Source organism: Stegastes partitus, unplaced genomic scaffold (genome assembly GCF_000690725.1).
Source record: "Stegastes partitus isolate 25-593 unplaced genomic scaffold, Stegastes_partitus-1.0.2 Scaffold326, whole genome shotgun sequence".
In the NCBI taxonomy this organism is placed as follows: Eukaryota; Metazoa; Chordata; class Actinopteri; family Pomacentridae; genus Stegastes; species Stegastes partitus.
This window is the reverse complement of record NW_007578057.1, coordinates 358,664-369,550: the sequence shown is the minus strand read 5'-3', so window position 1 is coordinate 369,550 and position 10,887 is coordinate 358,664. Positions and strand designations below refer to the sequence as shown.

The 10,887-nt window shown below is 43.6% G+C and overlaps 1 protein-coding gene across 2 annotated transcripts; it reads left to right on the top strand.

The window, feature by feature from the left end:
- The first annotated feature begins 443 nt into the window (after positions 1-443).
- Positions 444-10,067, top strand: LOC103358691 (uncharacterized). 2 transcript variants are annotated; one of them, XM_008283754.1, is made up of 6 exons: positions 444-605; positions 928-1,008; positions 4,763-4,842; positions 5,550-5,574; positions 7,469-7,545; positions 8,228-10,067. In XM_008283754.1, exons 5-6 carry the CDS (start codon positions 7,500-7,502, stop codon positions 9,070-9,072), a joined length of 891 nt encoding a protein of 296 aa, XP_008281976.1. In that variant the 5' UTR covers positions 444-605; positions 928-1,008; positions 4,763-4,842; positions 5,550-5,574; positions 7,469-7,499; the 3' UTR covers positions 9,073-10,067. The 2 variants fall into 2 exon arrangements, with proteins under 2 accessions (XP_008281976.1, XP_008281975.1); XM_008283753.1 differs by having other exon boundaries at positions 928-1,041.
- The last annotated feature ends 820 nt before the right edge of the window (positions 10,068-10,887 follow it).

Here is a 10,887-nt window from a genome sequence, read left to right as displayed (position 1 = left end):
CAATAATCAGTGGTCTGTGAAATGAAGGGTTTGAGGGCCTGAGAGCTTGACCTCTCTCGAATGTACAAAAAAATAAATAAAAAATCAGCCCAAACACAAGTGACCCAGTTCACCGGAGAAAGCCGGGAGTGGGCCGGAGCAGGTTCAGAGAGCCTACATTAACAGTACGGCTACAGCGTCAGCATGCACACAACGCGCTGTGTCACTGAACTATTTCTTTCGGCGTCCCTGCACTGTGCCCAGCTGTATCGCCACACTTTAATCTGTCGGTCACGTCTCCTAAAAATATCCCCCCTCTCTCCTCTCTCTCTCCTCTCTCTCCGTCTGGCTCTCTCAGCAGTCCTATTTTCACACAGAAGAAGTCCTTGTCTTTGGGGACCATGACAGCAAAGGGGTGTTACCACAGAATGATATTAAAAAGCGGGTGTAACCAGAGGCCATATGTACAGTGTTCTCGGATCAAGTTCTCTCTGGTGTCGGTGGAAGAAATAACAGCAGCTGTGGTCGTTTCAGTTCACAGCAACCTGCCTTCTTTTGGGGGGATTTATTCAAGTTTCAAGGCATTTTGCTGTTTAGAGCGAACTAACAAGAAGACTATGTGAGGGGTAAGTAGTGATAAGATGTGTGTTGCAACCGGTGTGAATCCTCACATGATAGCAACACTTTGTACAGTCGGATCAGATAGTCTGCTGCTTTATTTACGTTTTTCTGTTATAGCTGCAGCAGGAAAGTGATCAGAGTTGGGACTGAGTACAAATCCTCTATTGAACTAAAGTGCCTGAGGTGCCGTGAGCATTCCAAAGCATCTAAAACACAGAAGTTTTATCATCTGTGTAGAATTGTAGCTCTCTAACAGGGCTTCAGTTTGCTTTCAAACTTTTCTCTTTCCACGACTTGACTTTTGTTCTTCTTCTCTCTTGTCACCAGGAGAGGCGTCGACAGCAGGAAGAAGAGGAGAAGCTGAGGAGGGAGAGCGTGGAGGAGGGGAGGAAGACAGCCCACAAACAGGTCTGGATCTATCTCACCTACAGGTCGGACAGGGCAGGATAATAATGCTAGTGTCTTGTCCTCATCCTACTGTCTACCCCAGGTTTTGCTGAAAAGAACTTTGTAAAGGAAACATCAGCTTTATAGAAAAGACTAACATTTCCTCCAGGTCTATGTGAAGCCAATGCAGAAGTGGCTAAAACTTGCATTCTTTCAAACACCCAGCAGGGGGCGACTCTTGTCGTTGCAAAAAGAAATCAGAACGAACAGAAGGCGATGAGGAAACGACTCACATTCCTCATGAGTTTATGGTCACAATCCCGAGTTTTAAATCTCCTTCAATGCGTCTAGATATTAATTTAGCAAATTACGATCCAATTTAGAGCAGAAAAGACAATAAAATAGCATAGATGTGGCTACCTTGTGACTTACTGTTGAGAGTAATGTCCTCGAGTTCTCAGTCAAATCCACCATTTGCTCATTAGGTCAGGTTTTTAAAAGGCCAAGATAACAACGGCTAAAGTCTAAACTCGAGGCTTCAAAACTTTAGTTCATCACAAGTGCTACTAATATCTTTTAAATACAATATGACAAGAAATCATCTTACAGTCAACCTGAAAGTGTGATTTAAGTCTTTCAATGAGGGAAATATAAATGTACCAAAACATAGATTGCATATATAATGTATTATATATATTGATGATAGCATTTGACCTTTTATTTTCTGACATTTTGTAATAGATATCCCAAAAATATCATGAATTCTGTTGGTACCAAATACACTGCAACAGCAACAGAGTTGAAGCTAATTTACCTGTGATGTTTAACTGCATGTATCTGGATTTATTTTCGAAAAAAGCATCCATGTTAATGAAATGGCTTTGGGAAAAGTGCATCTATCTGTATGGATAGATACCATATTACAGTAGCAATAAACATGTTTCGCCCATTCAGCTGCACAGAGGTGAACTTTTATATAACTCATCCGGTTAAACAGTACTAAGGCTTAAAGTTATGCATAATTAAGGGCATGGCTGCTTTGAGTGACAGGTGGCTGAACAGCCCAGAGATGTTTGCCTCTGCTCCAATCCTGCTCGACTCTCATTTTTAGATTAGCTGAGAGTTAAAAGAAGTCAGGCTAGGACGGCAACGGCCACCACCACTGCTCTTCAGGAACTCTACTGGTGATGGTTTGTTCTTCTCTACATACGTTCTATGACAGCTACCTCTAGTGGTTCCTGAGAAAACTGTTGCTTTAGTTGTAATTTGGGTGAACTGACCCTTTAAAATAGCCACTGGATAAATAATGTACATCACTCCAAATATTCTGTGTTTTGTTTTTATACCTTTTAATCCCCTGAATTTCTGATTTCCTGAACACTGAAAATCCTGCTCATCTGTAATGATAGTTTATCTAACTTTATTACTACCTGAAGTAACAATTAAATAGCTCTGTAGCTTCGTATTTACCATAAAGATATGACAAAGACATCTATCTTCTCAGCTGACTCTCTGCATATTTCACAAAATGTGGACTTATTCCTTTATTAGTGACCCCTTCTTTGTAAATGCAGTAAAAACTGATGCAGGGATCCACAGATCTTCCCTTTTTCCAGCTGCTTCATGTTAAAAACTGACCCACCCTCATGTCATGTCATCCCTTGTGACTGCCAAGCTGAGCTGCTTGCTGGATGACGTCTAGCTCGGAAGTCCTGGGTGGGGTCACTTGGCCTTCATTGCGGTTCTGATTTGTTTTCGGCTCCATCTTATAATTGATGCGCAGAAATCGTAGAGATTTCCTGAATCAGAACCAGAGAGGAACTCAGTTTTGTTCTGCTCTGAAAACAACAAGCTGCAGGAGGGGCCGTGGTGAAGTCGAAAGAGGACATAATGTTAGTGCTGGATGGGGATTCTGCTCACTGAGCCTCCATGCATACCATTAACTACTTCACTGTTCCCTGCAGGATAGGCGCTTTTGAAAATAAACAACACATAAAAACCTACATTATCCATGCCGCCAGTAGCCCCGCGCTGCATCATTCACACTGTAACAGCCTCCCACACAAACAGTGTGCAACACATCTCCAACCACCCGCTGCCTCGGGCATGTGCACCGCTAGCGGCAGGGGCACAGCATCCCCGCTGCAGCTAAATGAGATTAGCCCGAAGACACAACAACGCCTCCCTTCATCTTTTTGGCAGCTACATGCGAGGCAGAAATTTGTCTGTTTTTCCTATTTTCAACCAAAGGAGCCCACCGTATTCTCCAGTTTAACTACATATTTGTTTTTTCCTGGACTCACCCACCATCGACACTTGGCACAGCGTCTCAACTCTGTCCGGGGACTTAAACCAATCTGTCCTACAAACACGGAAACGCTGGCAGATTCTGCTTTTAGATGTGTTGTTTATTCATAATTTAGTTTTGTAAAAATCTTTGTGTGATGTTAGAAAGATCAACGCTGCTCTCACGTTTGTACAGTTAGTTTGAAGTCAGACAGCCGGCGGCCAAAAGAGATCGAAACATACCCACCGACATCTCGAAAGTGTCAGAGTGAACGTTGTGGTTTTTTGGAGGTGGTTTGTGCTGAACCCGTAGGAGGTAATTAAAAGATGGATGTAGCCAACCTAACCTGCATGATTCAGAGCTGGTCAGGGGTATCTACCCATGAGTAGAAACTTTTTCTCTCTTTACCCTTGTGGTCGGAACACACTCAAAGGTTGAGGCTGCCCCAAAAGTTCCTGCAGTTTCTGCTCATTTTCCTCTAAACTGCACCATAATTTACAAAATGAACATCCTTCTGGAGTGAAACTGACTTAAAAGTAGCAACTGAGACCACAAACTTATTAGTAAAATGTTTATTGAGGTAACAAATCAAGTAGAAATTAGGCTCATTTTCTCAAAGTCTTCTCTGCAGTCGGACTTCTTGATGCAACTAGAGGCGTCGCCCCCTGCTGGCTGTTAGAAAGAATACAAGTCGTCCAGGTTGGCTTTACTTTCCAGAACCACAGGCTACGCCCGTCTTTCATCTACAATTTAATGCTGTACCATAACACGTCCACATTAAGCTAAACAAGCCAGCTGTTGTTTGTAGCTTGCTGTAGAGGCATGAAAATTGCATCAAGCTTCATATCTGGCTCGTGGCAAAAGAGCAGGAATTTTGCTAAATGTCAAACTACTAAAGCAACCGTCTGCAAATAGAGAGGAGCCACTCCGGTATTAAAGCTAGAAGAGCTAGTTTTTGGCTGAAAGTGTTTGAAAATAGGTGTTGTCAGGTTTCAGGCTATGGCTTGGCACGGGTGACAGATTGCATCGAGCAAGCTGTCTGGGTCTCAGGGCTGTGGCGCCGAGCTGTGACACCTTTTCACTGTCGCTCTCAGGCAACAGCGGCAGCCTGCTGGCCTTACTCATCCTCAGCCAGATCCAAAATGGCAGCAATTTAATCTATATTCCGCTGCCATGCAAACCAACACGTATGCGCCCAAAAAACACATCCGTTTCCAAAGCTGTGAATAATTGCCCCGAAGCGGGGCTACAGTGGTTTTGTCACAGATACACTTCGCTGTGAACCGTGATGAGGTCAGATAGAAGGCAGCCATGTGACAGCTGATGTAATGGATTATAGCCTAGGTCTAGGACGTGAACACACACAACTCACAATGTCTCCTTTTTCCTGGTCCACTGCTCTGAATCATTTATATCATGAGCTCTAATGTGCTTCTTTTTGTGTTGATGCATATGCTGTCTGTGGCCATGTGTGTATGTGTGCGTCAGGGAACAAACCAGAAGTCAAAAGACGCCAGAGGACGAGACAGAGGAGACAGCTGTCGCCAGAAAAGAGGTCTTTAAAGAAGGTAACACGTCCTCCATCAAACGTACAGCTGCACACACAGACAGGCAGATGTTTCTAGAGTACAGTAATAAAGACGACGTGCACACAAAGTCACCACAACCTTGAACATATAGACACTTCTGGATGAAGTTCAGATAGAAAGTCCTGTGCAATGCATGGTTTGTAATCATCCAAGCAGCACAAGCACGGACGCGAGTGCTTTGGATTGTGTACCATGACGGAAAAACATGGTTCTGTGGAGCCGCAGAGTGAATTAAATCCAATAAATTTAGGCCAACAATGATAACAACATGCTTGTTCTGACAATTACACGCTTACAGTCAACTTGTATTCATTACACTGACCTGCATATATCAGGTGTGTATTTTTTTTTCATACATAAAGTAAATGCATTATATTCCATGAACTCTAACCTCCACCAAATGCTTTACTTCGCAGCCCGCTTTTAGCTCCGTCTCCCGCTGGCTACCGACAGCGGGCCTGAAACGGTTGCTGGGCAAAATAATCTCAGCGTCCCTTAAGATGATGAGACTAAGCTTGGTTCAACACTTCTCTGATGATGTCTGTGAAATATTTATGGCAGGGCACGAACTGCAGACGGCTCGGGGAAGGAGGGGAGGCGCGAGTTTAAAGTTGCAGACTCAGTGTCTGCTTTAAGTGTCTGACCATGGAGAGCACTTTAAACTGTCTCTTTTTCTTAACCCACAGGCTGGAGAAGACAAGGACGTACAAGGTAAGGAAGCCGTCATTAGCTCACCATCAGCTTCTGTCTCCACTTTGTCACTCTCGTCACTATCCCTGCCTTGAATCTATTCTTTCTTGGCAGATGATAATTTACCATAACTAAGTCTTTGCCTGAAGAATAATAATTTAAATCAGCGTGACAGAATGGAGTCATGGATGAGGAGCAGCTCTGCTCCGACTGTAACCACATTACTTACATTCCTAATGCATGTGACTTCTGTCGGCTGTACAAGAGCACCATTATCGCACAGATTTATCCCAACTCGTCTTAGCTGCTGATCTCCACTTTGTGGCTGAAGCTACAGAGACGTTGGGATGGAAACAAGAGTAAGAAGGGTGTGAGGGTCTAACCAGACAGACAGCTTTGATATAAGACAGAAGGCATCTGATACATCACCAACTTAAGTGTGTCACAGATGGGTTGCTCAGTAAATAAAGAAAAAACACACTGGTGATTTTCTTGCCTCAATTTAAGGAAAAATAAGATTTCGAATTATCATTTCACCTGATGCTATTAACTCATTCATTCATTTCACATGAGATGACTGAGCTTGTTTTCTAGAGTTTAGCTCTAGAACAACAACAATAACACACAAATTAAACATCCAAACAACTCCTTTTTGATTTCCAGGAGATGCCCTTCTTGTTTTCTCACCAAGCAGCCCATAGCAGCTGTTTGTCTACAGAGACACCTAGTGGCTAATAGTTGTCAGAGCCGTTTGATGATTTCGTAAATGTAGCTCCAACTACGTGGTCAGTGAGGTAATTGGGTAACTCTGAATTTACTTTCAAATTGCATCCTTAATGCGGTTATGCATAAATTTCAAGTAACTACTTGAACTTCTTCAAACATAGACTCCCTTACCGCAACACAAGGACATTGTCTACTGCAGGAATATGTGGGCCATCGTCGGACAAACCAAACCGTTTTGCAAGTTCTAAATCATGAAACTACTTCAGATTTAATACAGATTTTGGCCAGGGTGGACAGACGGTTTGAGAAGAGGGGTGAAAAAAGCCATCTAACTGGAAAGACCATCCCTCAACAGAGGTGGAGGTCTGAGGCATCACCTGTTTACAATTCAGTCTTTAGAACTCTCCCCAGGAAGATGAAACCACATCCACACCTAGCCACAAAAGACCCTAACAAACCCTATTGTGGCAGGGGGAAGCACTAACGACTCACATAACGAGGGGGAGGAGCAGCAAACCTCCAATTTAAACCGAAACTCAGGTGTTAATGGCTCCTTAAAGATATCAGTATGTGGAACTCCCAACTAGTCAGTCAGAACTGATGAAGCCTCTTGGATGAGAGGTGGAACGTCTTCAAGGAACTCAAGCAAGTCCAGTTGCTACCATTAATCTACCAGAATAACCATGACCTGGATGACTGAGAATCTTCACAGACACGTACCTACTCCAGGTACTTCTGATTGGCCCTGAAAAACTTCTGAATGGGTGTTGATTGGTTTAACTTGGAGATGACAACCATTTTTGTTGGGTAGCAGTCTTCTCCTCTCTAACTTTGCCATCAGTAACCTGAATTCCAACATATGGGCTAACATAACAAACCTCCCATGTTCCTTCCATGCTATTTTTAGTAGATGCACTCAGAGTTAACGCTGTGGTGGATGCCGTCAGATCCTAGACGGCGATGGAAACAGAAAGCCTGAAAAGGTCGATCAGGGGGCAGCTCTTGTAAAAATTGCTGCCATTGCTATAATTAGCAAACCAGCCATCAACAGAACCCCAAGAGAGAGCTTTGCAGGACACCACTCCCCAATCTGTTCTCTGCTGTTGATCGAATATCACAAAAATCCTTTTATTCTCATGGTAACAGTTACTCTATACACCATGTTCAGCATTTCTGTTTTTTTCTTTAGTGAATAAAGAAACCGTGGACCATCGTCACAAATGGCACAAAGGACGTTTCATGAAAGTGGGCAAGATGGCCGATCAGGTGAAGTGGACTTTGTAAATAAATTTGTAGAGGTTCAGTATTTCGTGTTAAGTCGTACTGAAAAATTCTATCCCCTCAAGTACTCATGCTATCACCGAAACACGGATCAAAATGTTTACAGCTGATAATTCCACACATTTATGAAGAGAAATTTATGCAAAAGCCCTTCCTCGGTTATTTGTATTAGTCCGTCTGCTCATCTCCTGCAAACGATGCCCCCTTTTATTTAATGCTGCTCCGTCCAAGTTCAGCCCACAGGGTACAATTTAACGATGGGAATGCAGTGAATGGCCTGAGACCAATGTTATATTTAGCCCACTTGTTATTTCTGTTTGTTAATTTTTTATGCCCACTGGAGGGCTGTGTGGAGAAAAAACAACAAAAAACAAAAGAGCTGCTGCATTTTTCTCGTTGTGCCCCTATAATTTCTGTTGTGTCAGCTCATATTAGTTACATAAAGCTCTCCCTCTGACCTGGCATTAACCTTTGAATCTCTCACCTCTTAATTACCTCCAGGCCTGTGACACATTAAAGGGCAAGTTTCATTAGACCAAAATAAGAACCTGATCTGACCAGAACTGTGCAGAATTTAATTATACCTATCCATAATCTGGCCCTTAGAGATGTATCGCCTCTAGTGTTTTATTTTATTCAGCTTTCTTTGTCTCTTGTGTGGTTGCAGTTCTGGGAATGTTGGCGGTGCAGGTAGAGCGAGACCCCAAGACTGGCGCCACCGTCGTCAGGTCAGTGTCCCCCGTGTCTGCACCGGCTGGCGTCCCAAAGGCCACCACCGTCTTTGATGACGGCAGGAAGAGCATCCACGCCGTCGGCGGGTCAGTAGGTCAACCCTCGCCCGAAGAGCTCGGCCAGATCTTGAACGTCATCGATGGGGTCGGGATGAAAGTGCTGCTGGACGAGGTCACGGTCGTGCCGAACCCGGACGAGACGAAGACGGACACTGTAGACGTCAACAGTGATCTGGATGAAAAAGTCCCGTCTGTCGCTGACGTGTCAGAGGAGGACAACGAGCAGTCGGACAGCTCCACAAGCGACCACGAGGAAGCCGAGCTGAGAATAGAGAAGTGTGCCGTGGCTGTGGGGAACGCAGATGATGAAACCTTGATGGTGGTTCAAGTGGATGCGGAGGAAGTAGACAACATAGAAGATCAAAAGTTGGAGGACGGTCCGGTCACACTTATGTTCCTGGGATACGCCGACGCTACAAGCGGCCAAGAGGACCACGAAGGCGAGATCACCGTGGAACGAGTGCTCATCACGGAGGACGGAGAGGAGCACGTCTTAGAACCCGAACCGCCTGCTCCACTTCAGTCACCGTTAAACCAGGTAGAAGAGCAGGACGCCCGGAAAGAAGCATTTCAAGACATTCCCCTGGATGAAAACGGAGCTGGAGTTAAAGTCCAGGCAGAGGAAGGTGACACAACGCTGCACATCTCACCTTCACCTAGTAAAGCAGAGGGAGTCAACACGCCCAAACGCAAGACCTGTCAGTGTTGTTCTGTCATGTAAGAAATGATTAAAGACAGGCAACATTTGTTATATTTGTACACCGCAGTGCCTTTCATTAGTTGCTATATTGCTGAACACATCAGAGCATATCACTGCCACCTGCTGAGGTCTTACAATGGGGGATGAGCACCCACCAGCTACCACAGAAAGACACGTTTCTGTAGGTCTTTCACAGCGGCTGGAACCGACTCCAGCTCTGACAAGACTATGAAAATCCACTACCTCCCCCTAGTGGACAAGGATGAGGATTTCACCCTCCTGCAGGTTGCATCTCAAACGACTCCTCTGTCTCTCTGCCTGGAGACTACAAGCTGAGCAGTGGGAACGCTAAAAGGCAAATAGCAAAAAAACAAAACATGTCAGCTTTGATATTTAACTCTTACCTAATACTACTGAAGACTGCACTTACTACCGAACACACCAAAGATGTTTCAGAGAATGTCTACTGAGGAGGAGTCAGTATTCAATTGAACTTAATTTTTTTTACGTTGAGATTCTTAACCCTGGCTCAGATATGTTATACTATCAAAGTTCTTTAACTAATAGATTAATACCCTCATTTGTGTTCCTGTATTTGTTTTCTTGCTGATGACAACAAAGATATCAGGCTGGCCGATGCAGCTTAAAGAATTATCACACATTAAAGGTTTTATTTCTGTCGATGTTGACAGGTATTGATCATTTTTATTGGCTTGTTTTTAATAAAGGTGAGAAAAAAAAAGATATTTCGTTGAGCAATAAAGTGAAACAATGGAACATAAAACTGAAGTGACTTATTGCTATTGATAAAGTGTCTATCCCTGGTACACCTTATCGTTTCATGGCTCAGGTCTACGTCGACACCACTCAAACATGTGAGCAGTTTCCATGAAGCTACAGCCAGCAGCTGGCCAGGTTGGGCTTTGCTTGCTACATAAACCTCTTGTGACACCGCAGCATAAAATTTTCATCCCTCTGGTTTTTGTACTGATTAAATAAACAAGATGCTGCACGTACCAGCTGGTAGATGTTTTTTTGTTGTTAACCTCCTGACAGAGGCGGGCTAGCTGTTTCCTCCTGTTTGCACTTTTTGTGCTGAGTTAACTGTCTGCTGCATGAGTTTAATATTTCATACGCACACATGAAGGTGGCATCAATCCTACCATGTAATGCGTAGCAAGCAAGTGCACAACCTTTTGACTACTTTAGAAATCTACTGTACACAAAAATAACACTTGTGGGAAACTGTTTGAAAACACATTAAAAGGGCCTGTGTGTAGACGTTAGTGACATCTAGTGGCGAGGTTGGAGACTGCAACATGGTGAACATGCTCCAAGAATAGAGGCAAAGCTACTGCCGCTTAAACATACAAACAAGAAAGGTTCTCTCTAGAGCGAGATTTGTCCATTCTGGGCCACCGTACGGATGAGGAAGCACTTTAGATATAAAGGCCTCGTTCTAAGGAAAACACAAAGATTTGTAGTTACAGGTTTATGTACAGATTTTACATGAAATCTGATTTAAAATAGTAAGTTGGTTCAGATTTTATTTCTCATGGCTGGGTAAAAAAATGATTAATTACAGTGGGTGGTAACTGAAATACATAAAACAGATACAGAACAAAGTATAATTAGCATGTTAATTGAGTCTAATGCCTCCAAGATCTAAAGACACACAAAAAAAGGTACTTTCCACGTGTGAGAGACTTGGCATTCAACATTTTACCACATTCCACATCATCACTTTGCGATGACCACCCAACTCTTGGCGTGACTCGTTGTGGGTCATACAAAGTGCTTTTCAAAGGAGAGGATTTTGTTTGCTCACGTGACACA

Excerpts from the sequence above, each read along its gene's own strand:
- LOC103358691 (XM_008283754.1), top strand. The coding sequence starts at position 7,500 with ATGGCACAAAGGACGTTTCATGAAAGTGGGCAAGATGGCCGATCAG. Across the intron at positions 7,546-8,227 it reads TGGGCAAGATGGCCGATCAG|TTCTGGGAATGTTGGCGGTG; the intron begins GTGAAGTGGACT and ends GTGTGGTTGCAG.